Genomic DNA, 26,649 nt, shown 5'->3' on the forward strand with positions numbered 1-26,649 from the left:
CCTGCAAACCAAGCCACTTCTGCCAAAATTCCTTGTTCTACATAATTATTAAAGAGCACGAGGCATGCCCTGTCCACATTTGAAAGTGGTCTCCCTAGGCAAATTAAACCTTCATTTCCATTTATATAAAATAACCTGGCCAGAACATGATGGCAATTTGTCCTTTAAATAGGAGCCCTGCTGTTACATAATAACACTCCAAATGCTCATTACCAATGCAAGTAGAAAGGAGCAAATATCTTTAAACACTCTTGCACACACCACCAGGGAGCAGCATTCTGCTATTGCTATGATCCTTTGACACTGGCATAACTGAAACCAGTACAGTACTGAGAAAAGGAGGTGATCTGAAATGCCCTTTGTTCCTTTTCCGACTAACCCCCTAAGAGAAATTTTCTGGACGCACAAAGCAGCAGCCCTGTTGGGATAGGTGCTCAGTACACATCTACACGAGGGAGTTTTCGAGTTACAAACTGATTTCAGAAGATGGTGACAGAAAAAGAAAGCACTGATCGGAGAGATCTGCAACATATCCTTTCCCAAAGTTAGAAGCAAGGAAGCCAAATGTTCTCAAGTTGCAAACTGTGGTCATAGCACATTTTCTTCCTGCACCTTTATGTATAGAGAATGGAAGAACAAAAGAAACCACACAGTCTTTGTAACTACATGGGCTGTTCTTGGAGGCCAAATACCAGGGCAGGGGTAGCCAACAGTGCTCTCCAGATGAGACCACTGGCCATGCTGGCTGGAGCTCGATGCAAGCCTTACTTTATCTACAGCTGAAGGGCACAATGCTGGCCATCAGGGAAACATCAGGTCCATATCTTTCCAAGGACACCTTCACTTAAAGGTGGAATATTTTAAATTAATAGAAAATGCCTCAGCTTGGGCCCTGTCCTCAATGTGTGCATTAAATTTTCAGTTGCATGAGTAAAAAGGGTAATTCTCTTCTTCTTCTTCTTCTTCTTCTTCTTCTTCTTCTTCTTCTTCTTCTTCTTCTTCTTCTTCTTCTTCTTCTTCTTCTTCTTCTTCTTCTTCTTCTTCTTCCCCCCTGCACAATTAGTCTCCATCCCCATGGATTCAGGCAGTTCATTACTGCAGTTGCAAAATACAGCCGTACCTTGGAAGTTGAACAGAATCCATTCTGAAAAGTCCGTTCGACTTCCAAAACGTTCGGAAACCAAAGCGCAGAAGCTCCTGCAGCCACTTGGAAGCCGCATCGGACGTTCGGCTTCCAAAAATAGTTCACAAACCAGAACACTCACTTCTGGGTTTGCGGTGTTCGAGAACCAAAATGTTCGAGAACTAAGCGGTTCAAAAACCAAGGTACGACTGTATTGCTTCTTCCTACAGCCTGAACCCAAGCAAGCAAGGAAAACACATTAACAAAAGCGGAGGGAAGATTGTTTGGGGTTTCTTGCCACAATGAGAATTACCATCTTAATTTTAAACTCACTTCAGTTTTGCAACCAGCCAACAAGAAGAGAGAGAAACTTTCTTATTGCCACTACACAAATAACTGCTCCCCTCAACTCCCCCCACTGCATGACAACCTTCTTAATCATTGGTTACCTCAACGTTCCAAACACAAGAGGAGTGGTACAATGCCGAATAAACCTTGCCCACTTTCTTGGGATCCTTGACATCCCACACATACAGGCTGTGATCGTTGTAAACACAGGAGAGCCACTGGTTATTGGGGTCAAAGGTCAATGCAATGGTGTCTGGATACTTGGCATCTGTCACGTTAGAGAAGAGCCGGCTGTGAAGAAAGAGAGGACAATGGTGAATTGTTGGAAGAACAAGTGAAAGAGAAGTGACAAAGTATACCGAAGCTTGGGTGGGGTGGTTGCTTGTTTTGCTGGCCACCACCCCCTATTTTGGCCTCTCCCAACCTGGTGTGCTCCATGGGTTTTGGGATTACAAATCCCATCAGCCCCAGCCAGCATAGCCAGGACGGATCCAGGTTGGGAAAGGCTGACCCAGTTAAACACTTTATGATATAATTACGCTTGCCCACTTATATAATTCTTTCCAGTGTTCAGAAATGCTTCATGCACAATTATCTTGTTTTAATCGTTATTAAGACCCCTGTAACCCAGGTCAGTATTGTAATCTTATTTCAAATGGAGTGGGCAACTGAGAGAGATTGTCTGGTCTCAGGGTAAATATTGCACTTGTGGCAGAGAGGATTCAGTAAGCCTGCAACTTACATGGGGTTATGTTCCAGGGATTGCACCTAAAGCCAAAATCACACATAGTCAAAACCCATTAGGGGAGACAACAACAACAACAACATGAGCCACAAGGAAGGAGCCCGGTCAAAGGAACAGTTGATGCACAATGCCTGCTTCTTGTGCCTCCAAACTAGATCAAAGGTCACAAGAAGAAGGCAAGCAGCAATTCACATGTTAAAAAAAAAAGGCTCTGTGAGGCCCTCTCATGAAAACAGCTCTACCCCTCCAGGTGCAGAAATGCATCTTGGATTTGAGTGTTGCATATGCTTACGGTATACATAGGCATTTGCACTCTCTTAATGCTATGGATTGAATCCTCAAACTGCACAGGCTGATGGGAAAACTTTATCTTTAAAATATTAATTTAACTTGAAAAAAAAAATCAGAGTTTTTCCATTGTAGGAAATGAAGCAGTCTGAAGGGGGCAACCCCCCCCCCTCGTATTTGTTTGCTTGCTTGTATATGTGTGTGTGTGTGTACACATGTATATGTGCACACAAGTGAGCAAGAAACAGAGTGCTTACAAATAAATCTAGGAAAGGTACTAGGGTACAAAAATGTTTACTAGCCCACGCAAACCTACATCAGTCATGTGACACATCAAACACCCTTTAAAAAAACAACAACCAGAACATCTCTTTCTAGGTCAGAAACCTCTCCAGCTAATCATCTGGAATCTGCCACCACCATTCTTACTACCTGGACATGGCTGCTTACAAGGTGTCCACATTTGAATATATTCTCCTATGACTCTTGCCTCTTCCCTTTATTCTCCTCCCTCTACCAACAGTCCATTAGCAACATTTAGTTTGTAAGTTCCTCAGGGCAGGGACTTGGCTTATAAGTTACCCTGTAAAAAGTGTCACCTTATGGTGATGCCCCTATATTCACACATGCAAACAGGTTGAGTGGGAAAACAGGAAAAATAGCAGACCAGGAAAACTGAGGGGTAAAAACCTTCAAGCTCTAAATAGGTTACCAATCTACGCTGATTGCTTAGTGCTATTATTCATTATGTGGTCCCTATCTCAGAATCCCATCAGATCTTGGAGAAACTGCATGTACATTTTCCGGGGGGGGGAGGGGGAAATAGAGCAGCAACAGACCCTTATAGTAGCATCCACACATCTAGAACAGTAACTGAAATGCAGAGAATATCAAATAAATAATACATTGTTGTTGTTGTTTTTAAAAAAAGATACCTAGGGCAACTGAAAGGGTCAGATTTTGAGAACTAGCAGACCAAAGAATGTAACAGAGATTGTACTGAAAGCCAAGTAATTAATGAAGCATGGGCTGTCAGAAGGGCTCAAGACAAGCATCCCACAAAGAACCTATTGCATGAAATGGTTTTAATGATGTCTGTGGCTTTCAGCTTCCTTTCAAATAAAAAAAATGCATGCAGCTATGTTTGTAATCAGCTCCCAAGCGCCATACTTTTTGGAGCCATGTAATTTTGGCTGCTTGGAGAGAAATTACAGGCATGGGACTGGCAGAAATTGCTTCTGGAGGAAAAAAGAACCAGCACATAGCTGGCCAAGTGCTCCAACAACACGAGGCTTTTAGAAACGGAACAGACAGACTCCGCGTTTGATGCCCAGCTTCCCAGTTCAAATCATTGCAGTTTTAGGATGCAATTCTCATTAGCTGCTCAAGGCTGCATTCCGAGCAGAAGTTTGGCTCAGCAAGGCAAAACTGTAATCCAAACGCGTGAACTATGATTGTGGCCAAGGGATGGGAGTGTGCAGTCATGGCTTTCTCGGCTACAGCTGGACAGGGCGTATCACTTTTTAATCTGCAGAGTAGTTGGTCTTTTCAGACCCAAGAGCCAGTGCACTGAAAAGGCACTTGCCTTGTGCATTTGTATTTTTTTCTGTCTTTCTGGGCTATTCTAGAGAACCAGTTTATTAAGCACTCATCCTGATTTGCTTGCCCAGAGCTTACACAGATGTTAGATCGTATCTGGTCTTCATTGAGAATTTGTTCTCATTCGTTTTACTACAAATCAACAGTCATCCTGCACTCATCCCAATTTCCTTGTGGGATGTTTACACATTTTCCTGTTAATAATTCATTCATCCTACTCTTTTCAATGCATTTCACCATTAGTCTCCTAACTGCAAAAAGTCAGTTTCTTTTTTAATTTGGATTTGTTGTGCTAGGGTGAAAGAACACTTGAATTCGCTTGAAATGTGCAAACCCAGATTTCCTGGTATGTGCTTGAATCTCTCCTGCAAAATGCAAACAATCACGGGACCCTCTGGCTAAAAGGGCAGCAACATGCTAATGGTCTAGCAATTCCAGCTAGCAAGATATTAAAAGACGCTGCACACAGGCATGGAGAGGCTGAACAAGGAATGCTTATTTGCATCAAGCTTGTTTTCTAGAGAAATTCATATTTAATTAAAAGACTTGGAAGGGCAACAAAAGAATGCTTTGTTGTGTGTGCATACCAATGCATAGCTCCAAATATCCAATGATAAAAAGTCCAAGGCAAGCGCATTCTGCCTACTTAAACTCCCCAAAGCCTACTAGGACGATGGCAGATTGAGATTGGGGAGCAGGAAGGGAGAGAGTACTACAAGACAAGCTTTGGGTGTAAAGGCACAGAAGGAACTGCTTTAGAAGGAAGATGGGAGAAGTCAAATTCGTAGGTCACTGGAAACATGTACAGCTGCTTAGTTCTATTAATGCACAAAACTACCTCGTACCTGGTCAGACTATTTGCCTGCCTATCCCAGGACTATGAATGCACTTGAGCAGCACCTTTCCAAAACAGGAATCTCTGCAGATGCCACATATCAAACCTGGATCCTTCTACATGCAATGCACGTGTCCTACTGCTGAGCTATGGGCCCACCTTCACTTTCATTACAGACTGAAAAGGTGAAACACCAAGCAGGGACTCTTGCCATGACTTTGAGACATCGTACAAGATCACAGATTTTGTAATGACAAAAGAGGCTTGTGGGCCTTTCCCTTTTCCTACCTGGCTTCAGTGACGCTGGCAATATCCGTCCCCAGGAAGTGTGGCTTGGGGAGCGTAGTCACAAAGTGAAGGTTCAAAGGGTTAAAAATCCGCACCGTGCCATCCGCACAGCCACAGAAGATGTAATCATGGTTCACAGAGATGCAGTTTGCCACAGTGGTCTGAGGACACAAGACACCCACATGAGCAGCACATTCCTTAAAAAAGCACCACATTAAAAGCATGACAAGGTAGAAGGAAATCAGGGTGGTGGGGACAAAGAGGGACGAAAGTGAAGAAAGTGAGTAATATGAGATGAAGCCACCAAATGAAAAGAAAGGTTCTTGAAAGCGAATATCCTTTCCTAGCAGTTCCTTTCCCTCCTGCAAGTCACACAACAATTATTTACGCACCATACTGAGGCAATATTCCCCTCCACCAGGAGAGGAAACTAACCCTGCCCAAACACACTTTCTGGCTCAGACTTTGTCCTATCCCACTAAATATTCCCCCCGATATTACGATTTGCACCATCGCAAAATATGACAACAAATGGGAGGCATGATGTGGAAGTGGGGTGCTGGAGGCAACAATGCCATTCTGACTTACTGTGAAGCTGTCTGTGTTCTAAGTAAAAGAGAAAAGGTGATTTCAGTGCAGAAAGGAAGGAAAGGAGGAGAGAGAAAGAGAGACATTCAACATGGAGAGTGAGGCTCCTGTTTAAAAAAAAGAAATCACACACACATGCAAACCTTTGTGTTTTACCATATTACAAGGGAGAGCAAGTTTTCAGTGCGGTTCAGTGACAACTCTACACTAGGCGTCTATTCATCACAGAACTAGTTATTATTTCGTTGTAGGCAGAAAAGGCACCTTGCACAATTGCAACCATACAATTATATGATTCTGTTATTCTAATTCAGTTTGTAGTGCAGATCAGTCACAACTACTAGGGCTTCTGCAAATCAGCATTTCTCAAGATTCAGCTACCCATCTGAACAGTAGCAGTAATGTGAGGCTGCATGGAATAGTTACAGGTAGGTAGCCGTGTTGGTCTGCCGTAGTCGAAACAAACAAAATCTGAAGAAGTGCATGCACACGAAAGCTCATACCAATGACAAACTTAGTTGGTCTCTAAGGTGCTACTGGAAGGAATTTTTATTTTGCATGGAATAAATATTCTAAAATCACTTTTACTTAAAGTCCTTAAACGTGTATACATTAGCTTTTGCTAGAGAAGGAAATGCAGTAATGAGCTGCTAAAAACGCTGTTCAAGACAATTCTCATGCAATATTCACAGAGTCTCCCCAGACGGCACAGTTGGAGTCTTATTTTAGGACACCACCATGCCTGGGTGACAGAGGCTTTCAAGTGACTCTCTGCAGAAAACAATTGTCCAAATGCTAAATATATAGATATATCCAAACACTTCATGAATATATCTCTGTCCCAAACTACAGACGACTTTCAAAATGGACCAATAAAAAGTGCACTTTACTGGGAGGTGCAAATGAACCCTCTGACAACAAACTTGAAATCCTGGTGGTGCCCTATTTGTTTGTAACATAGAAGGTAGAGGTACAAAAAGAACTAAAAACTGTGGAAGGGCCAAAGGGCAGGTGCGTGGAGAAGGGACACTGAACCCTTCCCTAAGCACTTGCTTTCCCCCATGTGTGCTTTTTTCTCCCAGCTAGGCTCACTCCTATCTGAGCCCAGGTAGGAGAAATCTGGGAATGTGGGCTGCAGTAGTATGGGAGGCAAGGAGAAAGGGAGTTTCCGCACCCATGCCCACATACCCCTTTCAATTGTACCTATCGCCTTTCCATCCAAATAGGGCAAGTGTCATTTTGGACCTCACTGGTCATTTGCAGGGTTTGTTTTTGTTTGTTTTTTGTTTTTGTTTTTTTTTCACAAACTCCCAATATTATTATTATTATTATTATTATTATTATTATTATTATTATTATTATTTGTATCCCGTCCATCTGGCTGGGTTTCCACAGCCATTCTGGGTGGCTACAACATATCTAGAAACATAATAAAAACATCCTTTCTTCCATATATAAGGCTCCCAGGCAGACTCCTTCCAGGCCAAACCTAGACCTGGTTAACTTCATCAAGGTTGCTGCATAGCATGCCTTCAGACCAAGTGTGCTTCAGCTCCCAGGACAACAGCTTGTGTGGGCATCGGCAACGTTTTCCGGCCATGAGCCGGATCGTTCCCATGGACAATTGTCCGTGGCCCGGACATGTGCAGAAGCGATTTTCGGTGCCACTCTGCCCATGTCCGGGGCTCTGGAAATCGCTTCTGCACATGTCTGGAAGCCAAAAATCGCATCTGGGCATGCGCAGAAGCGATTTCCAGCACCACTCGGCAAGTCCCTGTGCCGCGCTGTGCTGGTTTAGCGCAGCACACAGGGGACTTGCCAAGCGGGTGGCTCAGTGACTGGGTGGCTCGTGGGCCGGATAAACAGCCTTCGTGGGCCACATCCGGCCCATGGGCCGGATGTTGCCGACCTATGGCTTAGTGCTTTCCCATCATCATCAACCAAGAGTTCCAGGTTCTGCACTTACTCTCAGCTCCACCCACTTGTCCAGCAGCCTCTTCTCGTTGAATTCACACAGGAGACCCGAGGAAGTGATACAGAAAGTGCTGTCTGCTTTTTTGCCCCTGCCGCATGCCACATCTGTGAAGAAGTTGTTCCTTAGTTCCCCAAGCAAACCGGAACGTCCGAGCAAGGGAACTGTAGCATTCACCTGGTACAAAAGAGAAAAATAACTTAGAAGATTGCTGTACGTTGGTGAGCATAAATGTTTCGACCAGGGCATGTGCTACAAATAAATCCACCAACTGTATTATTGGGATATAGTCTAACATCATGTTTTGCTAGAAGACAGGGAAATGATAAACACACTTTCTGAAAGCAGCCTATGTGGCAATCAGTTCCAAGTCAGGAGGAAATCGACACCCCAACATTGCAAGGCTGGATTATGAGAATACGGGATGCTGTTGAAATGATAAAACTAACAAAAACACAGTAAGAGTAAGAGAAGGAAGGCAGGTTGACTATCAATTTATAGAGAAGAGGGTCCCTCTGGCTATAAACTGGTGTAATAAAATTCAGGAAAATGTTGAACAACATGTTCTATTGAGAAAATTGAAAGCGTGAAGGTAGCCTCTGTTTTTAAAATAAATATATTTACAAAATAGCTGAACATTCCTTTTGTAAATCTACTATGTTGATGTTGCTTCTGATAAAAAAAGATAATTAAAAATGTTCTGAAGAGAACTTCTCAGATGCACTCAGTGAATATTATAGGATAAAGCATTTTATTTCTCAATGGCCAATATCATCAATAAAATGAACAACAGATTATCTGTATTTCCAAAATTGTTTAGGGCACAAGCCATCAGCCACCAGCATAAAGCAAAGCGAAACCTTCTGTAGACAATGCATTCTCTCTCCCCGTCTCAACAGTTCCTTCCCATCACCCACATATATGCAGTTTCTCATTTGTGTCTCTCACCTTTGAGGTTTTGCTGTCATCCAGGTACCAAAATTTGATGTGCCGGTTTCCAGCTGTGACAAAGTAGCTGCAATCCTCAGAGAATGACACTGCTGTCACTTTGCTCGAGACCTTATTGGCTGCTACAACAATGTTTTTCTGGAAAGAAAATGTTCAAGCAAGTCAAATCTCTTGCTGACCAAAGAGGTTCCATTTGCAAATGTAAGTCGTGAGCGACAAATCACAGATTTGTACTTCGCTTGCAGAAATGGGGTGCAAAGACAGAAGGGCAGAGGGGCAGAAACAACCACCTTCCCTTTCCCCTTCATGTGCTCAGTGTACTGCCAGCAAAGAGCCCACAAACAACTGGGGACCTCCTTTTTGTTGCAGAGTTCCCCTTTGGACACATAGGGCTGCATCCAACTGAATTATGCAATAGAGATGGCTAAGAAAAATCCATTGATATCAGTGGTTCTACTCATGAGTATGACTGAGTTGGCTACATCCCTAATATGCACATTTATGTGTCTATAAGGTATGCAGGCGGACATAGGTTGTGCCCTTCCACCCCCACCTCATCCCTAAGCATAAAATGACACAACAAATTAAACAGCAAGAGTTCTGTAACTTGAATCATCAGCACATACTCATCCCTAACTTGGGATACCATACATTTAGACTAAGGGACACCACCATTCTTCCTTTCTAAGATACTGCTGCGCATGGCTACATTTAAAAGCACCCAGATGTGTATTTTACCACAAATTTTATACTGTATTTTATGCTGCTTTTATGTTGTATTACAATTAAGTGTTTTAAATTTGTTGTTAGCCGCCCTGAGTCTGGGTTTCTGAACCAGGAAGGGTGGGGTATAAATAAAAATTAATTTATTATTATTTTATACACACACACACACACACACACACACACAACATATCTTCCAAACACACATAATAGAAAACATCCAAGTCACTGCACCTAAGAGACTATGGTTCTATGATTCTAAGTCATAAAATTTATACCATCTTTGGTTGGCTCCAAGCCTTGCTTATAACACTGCTACTTCAGCTTTCACATAATAAAAATGTAGCAATATATGTTTTAAGCTCAGTATGCACTGTGTCTGGGCACATTTTCCTTCATACCTAGATAGAAGGATTTTAGAGAAACGTATTTCAAGATGATAAAGCTGACAGCATTCTCAATCTCCCCTTTTCTGGAAGGGGAAGAAATGTGTGCATTAGACTCCCACTTGATTTGGTATCTTCATGGAGCATCTGCGTCTAGTTACCTGCAGGTAACTAAGCTACTAAGGGAAGGGTATTGCCTAGTCCATCACCACACACAAACACAAGCTCTCACTAGCGCAGGGAAAAAAATCAGATTAGGACCTCAAATAGATATAACCGGGAGATGTATTCACATGCCTGGTTATCAAAATTCGGGGGGGGGAGGGGTGATTTGCTTATGACTAAATCTGACCTATCAGAATAAAATATTTTGAAACAAGTGGATTAATGTGGACAGGTAAGACATAGTGAAAGATCTTAAATAACATGGCAAAATAGCCCAAAGTCAAATCCTTGAACATGGTTAACATAACATGCTGAACAGCAGGCTATACACATAAAAACTAAATAAGCAGATTATTGCCCCTCGCCTCTCAAACAGTCTAGTCTGTATTAGCTTGGCACAAAAAAGGCATTCTCGTCTTCCTTGTGTTAAACATCTTATGCATGAATTCCCACATGTAAACAAGAAAGCTTAATACATATCAACTTTTGCAGGAAATAAAGTACACTCTTGTTTAAAGAAAAACTGCCAGTTTATTTGTTCATCCGATCAAAGGATTCTCTCTCCCTGGAGAAGCAACTTTTGCTATCAGCAATAACAATTGTAAAAAGCATTTCTGGATATCACAGGGAACAAAAATTTTTTAAAAGACCTCGGGAGGACATGGACACACACACACACACACACACACACACACACACACACACACACACCGCTTTGCTACCAAAGAGCCCAGAATGATTACCACCTTTTGAAAAATAAAATAGGAATCTGACAAAGATATTGATGCACTGGTTCCTGTTTGCCTGTGTGTGTGTGTGTGTGTGTGTGTGTGTGTGTGTGTGTGTGTTTAGTTATAAAAGTCAATAAAACAATTTGCAAACAAAGGGAAAAAAATAGTTATCTAAAACATAGTAAACATGTTCTTTCATCTTATGAAAGTACCCTGGGCTCAATGGTAGAGCATCTGCTTTGTGTGAAGACAGTCCTAAATTCAATCCTTGATATGCCCAAATAGAGCTGAGAATATCCCTGTCTGAAACCCTGGGGAGCTGCTGCTAGTGAGGTGGAACAATTCTGTGACTTGGTATAAGCGAGATCACTGGTCCATCTATGTTCCAGTCGAAAGTATGGAAAAGGAAGAATTGCCTGCTGCGATATTCCATTGTGTGCACATTAGATAAAAAGGAGAGGAAGTCATGAAGATAGGCAGGCTGTTTTCTTTCCAATGAGGCTACTGCCAGATTTTAGCATGCTTATTCCAAAAATTAATTTAAACCCCCACCACCATCACTAACCACAGATTCCACTTCTGCTAATGTGAATACTAAAAAGAATCTTCTTATAGTATTACCTTCCAGGACCATACATTGACTATCATGTCATGTTGGTAACCCACAGACACAATGTACTTGGAGCTCGGGGAGAACGCCACACACGCCACACCATACTTATGTTCGTGAAGTTCAGCCACCTGGGTCCGTTCAGCAACATCCCATACTCGAACAGCAGGCATGTGCCCACTCTGGAAACGAGAAGCAACAATAGCAATGAGCAGAGGTACTTAATACAAACCTTAAAGCCAGTGGCGATGCATTGGTCCAGTATACCTGAAGGAGCGTCTCCACCTCCATCGCTCTGCCCAGACACTGAGGTCCAGTGCCGAGGGCCTTCTGGCGGTTCCCTCGCTGCGAGAAGCCAAGTTGCAGGGAACCAGGCAGAGGGCCTTCTCGGTAGTGGCACCCACCCTGTGGAACGCCCTCCCACCAGAGGTCAAAAAGAAAAATAACTACCAGACTTTTAGAGGACATCTGAAGGCAGCCCTGTTTAGCAAAGCTTTTAATCTTTAAGAAATTAGTGTATTTTAATATTTCTGTTGAAAGCTGCCCAGAGTGGCTGGGGAAACCCAGCCAGATGGGCGGGGTATAAATAATAAATTATTATTATTATTATTATTATTATTATTATTATTATTATTATTATCATTATTATTATTATTATCCACCTACATATACAGTAAATTAAATACACTTTGCAGTGTGCGTGACAAGTCAAATGTGCATTTCTGCACAGAAATCTTCAGCTAAAAATATGATTATTATTTTTACTCTATAAAGGATGATTTGCAGCGCTAGAAACACCAATTCTTATGAAGGAATACAGAGGGGACCCTGGAAATTACAGTGTGGTTAGCTTAACATCTGTTCTGGGAAAACTAGTAGAAAGCATTATTAAGAGTATAATTCCCAAGCATATAGAAGAAGAGTCAACATAGTTTCTGCAAGGTTAAGTCCTGTAACACTAACCTTTTAGAGTTATTTGAGACTGTTAGCAAGAATATAGGTAGATAGGAAGATATAGATAGAGACTTAAAGTATTCTTTAGGAGAGGGGACACTCCTGAAAACTCCCAAATGAGGGAGAAATTTATGCTAACTGCAGCAGTCTGTAAAGAAAACTAAGAAATAATATGAAGAACACAGTTAAATTAGCCCCATAAGTGACCATATTATTTTGTTTTAAGAGTGAATGATGAACAGGAACAGGCTTTGCTGTTTGTTTGTTTGTTTGTTTTTAAAGAACCCTTCTTTTGTTCCATTAACACCTTTCTCTAGTACTGCAACCAAAATGAAGCACTTTATTTTAAAGTGATTTCACAAAAGCCTGTAAAAAGGTGGCCTTCTAGGTGACATCACCATGGCAACCAAAGCGGAGCCTTTTTCTAGCCAGGGTTAACTGAGCCTCTTGATAATGTGCAGGTAAGGGAAAGTCTCTGGTGCAGAGAGGGGTCAAATAATAAAATGCCTGTACTGCATCTTTATACATACATATATTTAAAAAACCAAACAAACATGTGCCTGGCACAATGGCCTAGCTTCTCCATTGAATAACAACCTACCTATCACATTTCAAGCTATCTTCATGCATACTGGCAACACACCATTCCTCTGCCGAGAGAGCTGCACTGTTTGCCAGTTGCTACTGGGTCAGCTTCAAGGTTCTTGCGTTCTAAACAACTTGGGGCCAAAGTACCTTAAGGACAACCTGATCTCTTATGCTCCATCTTGATCACTGAGATTCTTTGATGGGGCACTTACTGTGGTTCACCATGGCCCTGAGGTTCAGTCATAATTTACATGGGACCTGGCCTGTGGAACTCCCTGCCAGCAGAGCTCTGGCACAAATTATCACCCAAAAACAGTGTTATTTAGACAGGGCTTTGAAATGTGAATTTTCCTTTAGCCTAGTAGTATTAATGGATGTTTTTATTGGTGTTTTGTTGATGATTTATTGTTGTCATTTTTTGCATGGGGTAGACCGCCTTCTTGCATTTTTAGGAAATTGTGGTTTATAAATATTTATATATAGTAAAATAAAGATGAGATTTACACACACACACACACACACACACACGTTCTTCCCACCAGATGTAGGAAATATCTCTCATGTCTCACATTTTATTTTCACGTACAGGTGTAGACAGGCCAGACTATCCCTAGCAGAACAGTGCATTGGGGGAGGAGAGCTGAGATCGCTCCATCTGGAGAGCAGAAATACTTGCTCTGACAGAACGTTTGTATTACTGAAGCATCGATTTTCACCTATTGTTATTATTACACAGCAGGTTTCTAACATTATGTACATCAATGGAGGAAGTTGGTAGAGATGGTTACTGCTCTGGAGAGGTTCAGTAGAAGAGGGAGAAAGAACATTTCACTAATTATTTCTTTAATTATTACTCGTCTTTTTGCAGTGTGGGGAGGTAATCATCTCTTAAATTTGATATTTAAAGTCCAAGGCATCTGGGGTAATAAAAAAAGAAATGTTTGTGTGCAGGGCCCAATTGGAATCCGCCTCAGAAGACATCTCTGGCAGCTGTCCAACATGGACAAGAAGAGGACAGTCAACATTTTTGTGGGCTTCCAGCATTCATCAATTCAGGCTTCATTACACTTACAGTATGAGCATTGTGTATCTGGTCTGCATTAGAAACTGAATGCAGTCATCTTTGTCCTCCTTTTATGCATCTCTCAAAGGGAAAAACTTTCTGCCAGCAACTAAACCCAGCCAAAGCCACAGGCACCAGGATCTTTGTCACTATTCTCAAGGCTTCCTTCCAAATGTACTTTCCTTTCCTCTTTTAAAAAAATTAAGTAAGACTGTTAACGTTGTTCTCTTTGTATCCCGAGGGGTGAAATCCAAGGAGGAAAGCAGCAACCAGGACCTTTGGTCGACTTCCTCTACTTTCTCCCTTGAACGAATAAGGGGTGGGGAGAGGCATGTTTAAGGGCCCTCAGCTAACTCCCACCCTGCAAATCCAATCTGTGCTTTCATTTGTCCAAATGTCTGATCTTCACTCCCTAGAAAATAGTTTTAAAAGCAAACCTACTGAGACCAGATAAGCAACTGAGCTCATGCAGGTTTCCTCTTTAAATGCTTTGCCCAAATCGTAACACACTGGCAGTTCCCTTATGGATCTTTTGATCAGATAATCATATCTTCTCAATGTGAAACACCCCTCCTATTCCCCCACCCTTGGGAGAGAGAGGGTTACTTATCCCTTTTTTATCTAAACACATGGACATATTTTCCTAATAAGATAAGGAGCCGCCTTATACTGAGTCAGACTAACAGGACATCTGGGTCAAAATATGAGTCTAGGGAACAGTAGATCTCCAGCATCGGAGAGGTATTTCCAGGGTTTCCATCTAAGATCCTATAATCTTATCCTGTAAGACAGAACCTCCTATAGGTGAAAAATATGATCTGCCACTAAAAATGGGCTCTTCCCAGATCCCAGCCACACATTATAGATGCTCAACACAGCTCCTCCAACTCTTCAGACAGAATCTTCCAGCATTTACTGGGAGAGAAGCAGTTTGCTTTCAAAATGCAAATCTTCCCTGCTCTGAAAGTTTTAGAAAGCACCCATCGATACTAGCTATTCCCCACGCAACCCTCACTCCCATCAGACAACTCTTTAATGGAGCCAGGGCCGCCTTCTTCATTCTGGGAGGACAGGAAAATGCCTCACACAAATCCAGCCTTTTTAGTCTGTTGGGATAGTTGTGAGAAGGAGGCATTTGTATCTCTGGACCACGAAGAAGAAGAAGAAGAAGAAGAAGAAGAAGAAGAAGAAGAAGAAGAAGAAGAAGAAGAAGAAGAAGAAGAAGAAGAAGAAGAAGAAGAAGAAGTGGTGTTTGAATTTGATATCCTCTTTATCACTACCCGAAGGAGTCTCAAAGCGGCTAACATTCTCCTTTCCCTTCCTCCCCCACAACACTCTGTGAGGTGAGTGGGGCTGAGAGACTCCAAAGAAGTGTGACTAGCCCAAGGTCACCTAGCAGCGGCATGTGTTGGAGCAGAGACGCGAACCCAGTTCACCAGATTACGAGTCTACCGCTCTTAAACACACTGGCCTATCAGCTTCCTATATGAGCAGTTAGGCTGTCAGTCACCATCACTTACCTCTCCAGTAACCAAGTATTTTCCATCAGGAGAAAAAGCAAGCGCTGTAATAGTCTTTCTGTGTAAAGAGGGGAGAGCTTATTGTGAAATAGTACTGACACTGGGTGAACAGCTGAGTAATTTTCAACTCCCACACAAACATGTAAGTGGGTTTGTGTGAATGAAAACATAGCCAAGACAGTCTTTGCCAGGTGAGCTTAACAGTGTTAAGTAATTCCAAACGTTGCGCTCTGAATTTGTGAGATGCTGAAGAGTTACGACATACTAGAACAAATTGTGGCTTTTAAAGCTTTTCATGCTTTAATGTTTGGCTGCAGGTATGGGTGTGCAAAATAAACATGGAAGAATTCCTTATGCATCCATGTGAAGCCGATAGTCTCTCTCTCCTGGATACTTTGCCAACTAACTTTATTTGAGCCGTTAATCTGATAAGGAGCCATGCCCAGAGGAAAGAGGGGTTCTATCCAGAAAAACAGCCTGGATAATTTCATAACACATTATGACAGAAACAGCAGCATAGCCTGGACACGTAAGAACATATTCTGTTAACGGGTTTTTTGGTGCTGTTCTTAACACCTATACCTGCAGAGGAACCTTGAACAATTTAAAACTATTGGTATCAGGTAAGAAGTCATTTAAACTTCTCTGTACTGTTTTGGGGGATAGGGAGTAGACAGGTGTGGGGGACTCTCTGGTCCTGAATGGGGTAACTGTGCATGCCCCTGAAGGACCAGGTGCACAGTCATTTTGGACTCACAGCTGTTTGTGGAGGTACAGGTCAATTCTGTATCCAGGGCAGCTGTCTACCAGCTCCATCTGTTACGCCGGCCAAGACCCTGCCTGCCTGCACACTGTCTCAACCACATGTGCTGGTTATCTTCCTCTTGGACTACTCCAATGTGCTCTGCATGGGGCTGCCTTTGAAGGGGACTCAAAAACTACAACTAATCCAGAATGCAGCTGCCAGACTGGTGACTGGGAGCAGCCACCAGGACAATATACGGTAATACTGGTCCTAAAAGATCTACATTGGCTCTCAGTATGTTTCCAAGCACAATTCAAAGTGCTGGTGCTGACCTTTAAAGCCCTAAACGGCTTTGGTTCTGTATACCTTAAGAAGTTTCTCCACCCCCAGCATTCAGCCCAGACACTGAGATCCAGCGCCGAGGGCCTTCTGGCGGTTTCCTCACTGCAAAAAGTGAAGTTACAGGGAAACAGGCAGAGGGCCTTCTCTGCAGTCATGTCTGCCCTGTAGAACGCCCTTCCATCAGATGTCAAGGAAATATACCCAGTACCTGACTTTTAAAAGACATCTGAAGCCAGCCCTGTCCAGGGAAGTTTTTTATGTTTGAGGTTTTTTTTGTGTTTTATTACTTTGTTGGAAGTCAACCAGAATGTCAGATGGGTAGCATATAAATAATAAAATAATATTATAGCATATAAAAAATTTGGAGCATATAAATAATATAAATAGCATATAAATGATAAAAATTATTGATTATTATTGTTGTTGTTCAAGGGGCTCCTGCATTTTCCTTCCAAAAAATTGGACAAACCACCACTCAGAGTTCTGGGTTTCGCTTACCTGGAACTATTCAGAATATGATGTTGCTTATTTTTCCTGGGGTTGAATAGCACGACAACACACCTAGAAAATAAGAATTTTCAAAATTGAGAAAATGTACACAATACCTTTGTGACCGCAGTCATTGAAAACTGTTCTCTTTTATTCTTCTGGGCTAAGACCAGGTTTTATTCTTCCGGGATAAGCCCAAATTTTGATGCAACTCTAAGCCAAACCAAAGCTTAGTCTCGCACAGCAGGACAAAGGGAAGGAATACAGCAGTTATGGTTTGGGAACCCACACATTTGGCCTTTGCCTTGTGTTACGTTCAAACTGGGGCTGCATGCATACCATATATTTAAATCACATTGCTTTCCCCAAAAGAATCCTGGGAAGTGTAGTTTGCCCTTCACAGAGCTGCCACTGCCAGCTCCTTTAACAAAATCTAGTTCCCAGGAAGCTGTGTTATAATTATTAGAACCAACCTTCCAAGCTTAGCCACTTGTCAAATTTAAAGGCCATATATTGAAACTGCTCTTGGCAGTACTGGAGGGTCATTGCCATAATGCACTAGAAGTCTGTTGTCTTCTCCAATGTGTGTGTGCAAGCTATTTACAGATGCAGCTACTGGCTTTTTGTACAGTTTCAAACATTTTCACTCAAAGGTTAAGGTGGCACACCTACAAGCTATTTCATGTTCTCTTCTGAAAGACAGCCTCCACTGACAGGAGAGACCAATCACAAAATACAATGCTTAAATGCTCCTTTCCCTTCTCCAAATATTGCAAACATAGGTATAGCGGGGGGGGCAGGGAGGGGCAGCTGCCCCACTATGTCAATAAAATTCAATAAAAAGATATAGCAAACTGAGGTTCTGCCCCCCCCCACAAAAATTCTGGCAACGTCCATGATTGCAAAGCCAGCTACAGGATTACTTTTTAAGGGAAAGAAAGTAGTTGTGAGATCCCCCACACAGCAATTCCCAGAAGCTCTCAGAAAGCAAGGAAATGGGGACACCTCAGAATTCTCTGTCAAGGAATGTTCTAGATTAGCCACTGTGGCTGTACAAAGACACCAACAGAAACAGCAGCAGGTGCATGCATTCTAGGTCCGCTCTTCCAAGAAGGGCACACATGGTTCTCTGCTGAAGCATTTGTTCAAGGGAGCCCCCACGGTGCAGTTTATTGAGGGCTTGCTGCTTCCCATAGATGCAGATTTTTCTTAGCACCCACAAAGCACCCACCACATCAAAATGTTACACGCACACCCTTTGGTTCTCTGTTGTTGCTACTTATCAGATTTTCCACAGAAAAGGTGGCTTGTATCCAAAGAGACAGTAAGCCTGTCAGTGTGAGGATTTACTCTTGGGCAATGGGGCTCCCCCACCTCCCCACCCCACCCCTGCCAAATCCGTTCTGGGGATTTCACCAACCCTCCAGAGCAGATTTGGGAAAGGTGTGGGGTGCACATGTGGGAAACCAAGGGAGTTCTGTTGTGCAAATGCTAATGGAATAAGGACACTGGACACCGCCTAGCAAGTGCGGATCAAATAACAAAGGATGGTGTTTTGATGAGGACAACTCTGTGTGGCTGCATGAGCAGCCCCAAGACCACAATAAACTGCCATGTGGAAATCCCCAATTATTTCATACATTTCCCCCCACTTTATTATGGTTGGTTGGTTGGTTTGTACTCCACCTGTTTCCCTGTCAGGGACTCAAAGCTGCTTACAGGTAAAATAAAACAGCTAGATAGAAAAAGAAAGAAAAATAATTAAATATCCATTTAACATGCTCTGAGGAAGGGCAGGAGTGGCTCTGTGACTGACACAAAGGCCAGCCAACAAGAATTGCACAAATTATGCTTTTGTCACAAAATTGGGGTGGGGTGGGGGTAGAGGGACAGGTTTCCTTTACACCCAGTGAGTACGGTTATGGTATATTTGCTTGAAATGAAGTGAGTGTACTTCCATAACGGGTTCCCATCTGAAACAATGTATGCCTGTATACACAACCTACTGGGTTTTTTTTTTTTTTGGTGTGTGTGTGTGTGTGTGTGTGTGTGAGAGAGAGAGAGAGAGAGAGAGAGAGAGAGAGAGAGAGAGAGAGAGAGAGAGAGAGAGAGAGGAGGGTGAGGAAGATAAAGGTGGGATATGGGAGCTCCCCCAAAATAACACAAAGCTAAAGCATCAGCTCTGGAAAGAATGAAAGGAGGGGAAGGTTGTGTTTTCTCATTAAAGTTAAATATAGGAACGGAACGGTAAGGAATCAGACGTCAGAATCACAGTTACATGGGATGTGACTCATTCAATAATAGCAGCTCTTTGCACCTCTCCCCACCACACTTTCTCCTTCTCTCACATTCTGCAAATCATGTGGTTTTCTAGGCTTTAGTCCTACTTTCTGATTTGCTCTCTCCCTTGCTAGGCCTGCTTCTCTGTCTTGGTTCAAGTCATCTCTCCCTATAAACCTTCTTCCCCCAAGCTCCTCCTTCAACAGCTTACTACTGTGGCCAAGTTTCTTCTCTCCCAATCTGCTGACACCTCTTTTTTCCCCCTTGCTATGTTCCCAAGTGGGGCAAGCAGAAATATTACTGGTGAAGTTTTCCCCATTGCATTGTTGTCCTTGGAAATGCTTCACCTGTAGAACTTGTCACTTGGCAGCTTTTAAAAATTATTGCTGTATGTGTTCGGGCCCCAGAGTTTGTGGGTGCAGGGGCACCCATAATTCCTGGAATTAGTAAAATTTAGAATCATTCAAGGTTTGAGTAAAAATGTGCTCCACACTGCGTGGATAAGTTTAGAAATAACAAGCCAGCCGGGTTTAACATAACTGGCTGGGGATAAGTCATGGCCAGTAATTACCGGTAACCCACCAACAGAAGCCATTCACAAGGCAGAAGACCCTGCCAGGGACCATGGTGTAGCCAGGATTTATGTTGGGGGCCAGGCTTCATGTTAGGGGGCAGAACGTCAGTTCAGTATTTTTATTGATTTACTTGATTTGGGGGGTGGGGCAGCCGCCTCCTTGGCTATGCCCATGCCAGGGACAGAGGGGAAGGCTGCCAGGATTATACCGTAGTGGGCAATGACATAAGCGGAAAGGGAAGTCACATTTGGCAAGAGTTTGTGAGAAAAAGAAGCAATGGGACAGAAGCCATTCAGGCTGACTGCAGCAGACACAGAGATGGCTGCCTGGCTGCCTCTGAATCCAATGCTGCGCTTCCGTAGGAAGCAAGCACCTCTTGAGATGTGAATGCTGGAAATCCCGGCTCCACCCAGCTCAGGTTGTATTTATATGTAAATAAAACCATATATCATAAAGACAGCATGGCCTCCACTGTGTGTCTCATTCCAAAGGGAATGCAAACCCTGGTTAAGTGGCAAGACCCCTGGAATCGCACACGCTCAGAGTAGCACCTGTAACATCATGCATGATGTTGAGAGGGAGAACTTTTTATACCAGACCCCAGGGGTTACCCAATGAAACTGAAGGAAGGTGCAGGACAGGCAAAAGGAAGTCCTTCTTCTCGCAGCACAAAGCTGAACAATGGAATCCACTGCCACTGGGGTAGTGGTGACTATCAACTTTTATTGCATTAAAAGAGGATTTGACAAATCCAAGGGAGATAAGACTATCAATGACTACTGTACTAGCCACCAAGGGGGAATGACAGTAGAAGAGAGTCCTTCTTGTGGACTTCCCACCCAATTGGGCATGGTGAGAAATGGGCCCGTCTCACATGCTTAGAAGCACGGACATGGCTGGCTCACCAATGAGGTAGAGTGAGGCAGGGGTGGTGTCTCCATGTGTGCCCCACCTCCCCTACGATAGAGAAGTCAAGTGTCAGTGGCTTCCGTCAAGATCTCATGAGAGTGCTGCGAAATCTCACAACAATCACATTACATGTGAAAGGCACTGCAAATGTTGAGTTATATACAGTTTTCAAAATGCATTAAATTGCCCCTGCTGACACTGAGCATTTCATTCGCTGCAAGCGTGTCACACATCATTCGCAGCTAGAGCCTAGGAACACTTGAAAAGGGATATGGGTTGATATCCAATGCCCAAGGCTGCAGCTCATTCTCGTAACACTAAGCCAGGGGCAGCTTAGCATTCTGTGCAAATGAGGCCAGCACAACACAAGCATAGCACAATACCAAAGGATCATATGGTCTTCTGTTATTTTTTAAAGCATCTGTGTCTATAAATTAATCACAGATAATACAACCTCAGCACATGCACTGTGGATAAGGCTCTGTATTATTTATTTATTTATTTATTTATCTATTTGTTTATTTATTTATTTCTGAATGTGTTGATCGCTTTATCTTGTCCAGGGCAACCCAAAGTGACTTACAGACAAACAAAAACCCCACATAGATACATTAAAACCAAGAGGGGAAGTACATTAAAAACATCCCACCACCACTTCTTAAACAGACAGTTTAAGGCCAAAGTCCTAGTTACGGAAGAAAGTATTTTGCCTGGCCCCTGAAGATATATAATGGGGGAACCAAAAAATACACCTATTAGGATGGTCCTCCCTTGGAGGCTGATGGATCTAATGGACTTCCAGATGGCCTGGGGGGATTTTTCGGCTGCTATGACTAATGCTCCTGTCGAAGCCCTGTGTGGAGAAGGCCCCAGATTCAATCCCTAGTGTCTCCAGTTAAAAGGATGTCAGAAGGAGCTGAGAAAGTTCTTGTCTAAGACTTTGAGGAGGCACGGCCATACAGCAGACAGTACTGAGCTAGAAAAACCAATAGTCTGACCTGTATGAGACAATTCTATATGAACGGCATTCAAGACACTTGCCTACAGCCAATAAAGCAAACAGACAAAAATAAGTGTGATGACCCACGCTTCATTAACCTTAAAAATCCCCCATATGTACAGAAGGACATGTATTTGTCTAATAAAAACAGCATCTGCCACAATTTTATGAAAAACTTCGTAAAGAATTGAGATTCCTGCCCCACCACCGCCCCCCGCAATAAAGCAAAACTCTGTTCAGTTAAAATGCTGTGCTAAAATCTCTAATCACCAGCCTCCTTGTGATGTGTGGACATGCATTTCATACCTATATTCACCAGTTTTTCAGCCACAGTCAAGCAAGGATAGAGCATGCAGATTCCCCCCCCCCCAAAAAAAGACCAAAGGGTATAATCAAAACTTGTAAAGGCAGGAGACAAGACGCTGCTTTAACAAGCTTGCAAAAATTGGCTAGTCTTCTCACTAACCACCCTCCTCCACCCATTACTTTCTTGGCCTTGTCCAAAATTAACCAATTGCAAAGGGCTTTCCCTTCAGAGCAACACAATGCAGCAGCAATGAAACCAGGGGAAGTTGCAGGGAAAAGGAGATAGCTACTACATCATGGAGCATATTTATCCACAGGACCACTTCAGATATTTTGTGTAGGATAAGGAGTATGCAAAATGCAGGTAGGTCACCATGTGCAACTAGGATTGCATCCATTTTGCTGCTTCTGTGTCTCAACAAAATGGGCACATATGAATCATCATGTGCTTTGCAGGTGTGGTGGGTACACAGTCTTACAGGTTTTTCCTAACACATGTGAAGCAGCCCTCAAAGTGGTGAACATTCCACACCAGCCCCCCTCTGATGTTCCAATAGCTGCGTCTCTGCTTATGGCAGAACTACATATTACTCCTGCAGGAAACAAACATTGGGACTGTGCCATTATCTGCAGCCAACACATCAGGTGGTAATTAAAATATGTACGGTTAAGCATCCATGTCCATGCCTCTGGAAATCCTGACTGGTCAGGGACTCCCAAACAACACATGCATAGGGCGTTTAAGCATGCAAGTACGTGCACTACTACATTGTGCATCTGCTGTAGAACATGTCGGTGTAGCCCCAACATTTTCCGCAACAGCCTTTATTTGCTTTCCCTTAATGACAGCGTGCACAAAAACTTCAGCTCATCACTACAGCCAAATCTGTAAGAAACCCCACAACACTTTGTCAGGAGGTACCTGTCAAGCACAGCTTCGGGGTTTGATCTGCTGAAGATGCATATCTAAAACAGATGATGCGTTTGCTATGACCTCAATATAGAGTATGGAAAGCCAGAAAAATATTGGCGAGTATGTAATAATGCTGAAGATATACTGTTTCAGAGAACCAGGTTGTCAAATCATTTTGAACCCGAAAGTTTTCTTAATCCCATTATACTGTACTCATTTTCTGCAGATTTCCCAGGCTGCTGAAAGAATCTATCTTCTGCTCCAGCTGAACCACCTCAGCAAAACAGGCATCTGGCCCTATCTAATGCACCGAAATCAGAAGTTATTAAACTGTAGTACATAAGCTCCATTCAGCAGGGTCTGTGAAAAAGCTGCAGAACAGTCAAGACTATCTGTACCTAGCCATGCACTTGATTTCTTTTTTTGACAGTTGAAACAGAGGCCCATGGCTAGATTATCAAATAACATCCTATCCTTATTATGACCCTGATGCCTTCTACAAATGTATGTACTTTGATTCGGGGGGGGGGGGAGAGACTTAGTTTTTCAAACAGTCCACAAGAAAACATTTGAGAACCGCTGCTATTTAGGATAAGTAGTGACACCAACAAAATAGTGCAATGAACATGCACAAAGAAAAACAGGTGATACCTGAGAGGAGGACATAAATTTTGTAGCTTCATTACATTACCCAGATCATGAGATAAACCCACACCCATTAATCTCTGGAACAGGAGGCAGGGATCTCACTGATAAAGCACGCACTAGCTTATGAAAACATGTTTTAGCAATAACAATTTCCCCACAAGTGGCTTGTTTGTTTTTTAAAACACTCTTATGGTAGCATCTGTACCAAATACACACACAGGACCTATAGCAAGAGACCAACATAAGTAGAGTCTGAGGCAACAAAATACAGGAATCAGCACGAATTGTGTGTCTGGAAAGCTAGAGAGAAATTAAAGGCACTTATTGTGGACATTATGATGCCCCATTGTAACTGATGATATTACAAGAGATATGAGATTTATGACTATGGATTTATTTTTTAATCTGTCCTGCATTCCAAAGTCTTGGAGGAGGCAGCTATATTAAAATCTATTAGTAAAACACTAAAAAACACAAAGCATGGTTGTAAAAACCGCCTTAGAAAAACCCTGCACATTCATATTCAAATGTTTTCCTTACTTATGAGATTCCTTATCACTATGGGTAAAAGACTCCAATTTTTTTTCCCGGATCTCTGGAGAAGCAAGAGGAGGAGGGAAAGAAACAAACAATGACTCTCAACAAGCCCTTGTTCAAATTTTCAGCATAAAGGCAGTTTGTGACTGACAATAAGAATGCATGCTCCCTCACTTGCACCCAAGGTGTGAGAAAAATTACAGTTCATGCAAACCCATTAGGTTCATGCTGCTGCAAAGGGTAAATAACATTTATTTAGTAATATTTAGTATATTACTCTAATTCACTCTTGCAACTTAAGAGTTACTGAAAATGTGATAAATGCTAGCAAAACAATGAGTGTGATCTATTGGAGTGAAATAAATTCAGTTGCCATCTCCACAGATGGGCAAAAAGAAGGCAATGGTTCAGTTGCTGTGGAAATGGTAATATCTCCCACTGCAGAGTGTAGGCAAAGCAGTTGGGCAAAATTATTTAGATCTGTTTCAGCCAGGATTTATAGGCCCAGTTTTCACACAGGAGCCATGGTATCCTTCTGAAGTGGCTGTTCGAGTTAAGGGTGGGTTATGGTGGTTCTGGTCCTACTTGGATGGACGTTTCCAGAGGGTGATGCTTGGCGAGTGTTCTTTGGCCCCATGGAACTTTCAGTGTGGGGTTCCTCAGGGTTCAATTTTATCTACCATGCTGTTTAACATCTACATCCAACCACTGAGTGGGGTCATCCAGAGCAATATGCTGATGATACACAGATCTATCTCTCCTTTACATCTGCAGGTGAGGCAGTGGATGTGCTAGACCAGGGTCCCCAAACTACGGCCCACAGGCCAGATGCGGCCCAATTGGCCTCCCAATCCGGCCTGCGACGACCCCCGCCGCCCGCTGCCGCCGCCCGCTCTTACAGCGCGCAGCACGGCGGCGCACTTCCAGATCGGAAAAAAGCGCCGAAAATCATTTGTGCGCATGCGTATGGGCCTCTCCCGACCCAGAAGAGGTCATTTCCGGTGCACTTCCGGGTCAGGGGGAGGCCCATACGTATGCGCACAAACGATTTTCGGCGATTTTTCTGAACTGGAAGCGTGCCACTGCGCCAGTAAGTGTGTGCGCGCATGCGCACGGGCGCACACTGCCACGCCCTCCAGCCCGCTGCACGCGCACTTCCCTGCCCTCTGGCCCGCCACGCGATCGGCGCGGCAGGCACCGGCCCAAAGCCGGGTAAGTCTGGGGACCCCTGTGCTAGACCATGGTCTTGCCTCAATAATGAATGTGATGAGAGCCAATAAATGGAAACTTAATCCAGATAAGGATGTTAGTGGGTGGTTCACTAGTCTAGATGGATGGGAGGTTGCCTGCTCTTGATGGGATTACACTCCCTCTTAAGGAGCAGGTACTCCTGAATCCTTTGCTGTCACTTGAGGCTCGGGTGACCTCAGTGGTGTACAGTGCCTTCCATCAGCTTTGGTTGGTGGTTTGGCTGCACCCCTATCTGGACAGGGTCAGCCTAACTTCTGTTGTCTATGCTTTGGTAACCTCTAGGTTAGATTACTGCAATGTGTTATATAACATCAGCTAGTAGCAGAGAATTCAGCAGCCAGGTTGCTCACTGGAGCAAGACAGTTTGAACATATAATCCAGGCCCAATCTAGGCCCAACTGCACTGGCTGCCAAATACTTTCTACACTACGCATCATCTTAGTCAATAGGCTGAGAAGAGGGCCCAACTCAAAGTGCTGGTTTTGACTTATAAAACCTTTAATGACTTAGGAATACTTTAAAGACAACCTCTCCCCTTACGAACCGACTCGGACCCTGCAATCATTATCTGAGGCCCTTCTTCATGTGCCTTCTCCACAAGAGGTCTGGAGGGTGGCAATACAAGAATGGGCTTTTTCTGTGGTGGCTCCCCACCTGCGGAATGTTCTTTCCAGGGAGGCTCACCTGGCGCCTTCATTACATTTGGTGCCAGGCAGAAACATTCCTCTTCTCCTTTGAGTAACTGGTGCCTTTGACTAATTCAGCAATCTAAGGCCTTTTAAACTGTTGTGTTTTTATACTGTCAACCACCCTATGATCCTCGGATGAAGGGTAGCATAAAATTTAATAAATAATAACAACACACAATGATCTTTGATTGACTGAGATCATGTCATAGAGTGGAGAGGGAAAGGGGGAGAGAGGGGGGGAGAGAAGCTCTATCCAGTTAAAGAACTAGTATGGGGAAATGGCAGGTGGTAACAGGTGCAAAAAAACTGAAGGTATGCATTTTTAAGAGAAACTCTCCCAGCAAAGGGGGCATTTTACACCCTGAATTTACTTGGGAGAATTTGGCACAGCCCCAGTTCTCAGCATGAACAACACCACCTGCCTAAGAACAACCAGCATAACTCTTCTTTGTTCAAGTATCAAATAGACAGATCCACAACTCATCCCAAAG

The 26,649-nt window shown here is 43.2% G+C and overlaps 1 protein-coding gene across 7 annotated transcripts in view; it reads right to left on the reverse strand.

Moving 5' to 3' along the window:
• Nucleotides 1-26,649, reverse strand: part of MAPKBP1 (mitogen-activated protein kinase binding protein 1) — a 120,736-nt gene that overhangs the window by 35,979 nt on the left and 58,108 nt on the right. For all 7 annotated transcript variants that reach the window (XM_088670344.1, XM_035111960.3, XM_088670353.1 and 4 more), the window contains 7 exons: nt 17,060-17,122; nt 15,475-15,532; nt 11,361-11,531; nt 8,735-8,872; nt 7,781-7,963; nt 5,227-5,387; nt 1,573-1,762 (listed from right to left, as the gene is read on the reverse strand). In XM_088670344.1, coding sequence (XP_088526470.1) covers nt 1,573-1,762; nt 5,227-5,387; nt 7,781-7,963; nt 8,735-8,872; nt 11,361-11,531; nt 15,475-15,532; nt 17,060-17,122 — 964 coding nt within the window. The remainder of the gene's footprint in view (nt 1-1,572; nt 1,763-5,226; nt 5,388-7,780; nt 7,964-8,734; nt 8,873-11,360; nt 11,532-15,474; nt 15,533-17,059; nt 17,123-26,649) is intronic.

Source organism: Zootoca vivipara, chromosome 1 (genome assembly GCF_965207765.1).
Source record: "Zootoca vivipara chromosome 1, rZooViv2.hap1.1, whole genome shotgun sequence".
Taxonomy (NCBI): Eukaryota; Metazoa; Chordata; class Lepidosauria; order Squamata; family Lacertidae; genus Zootoca; species Zootoca vivipara.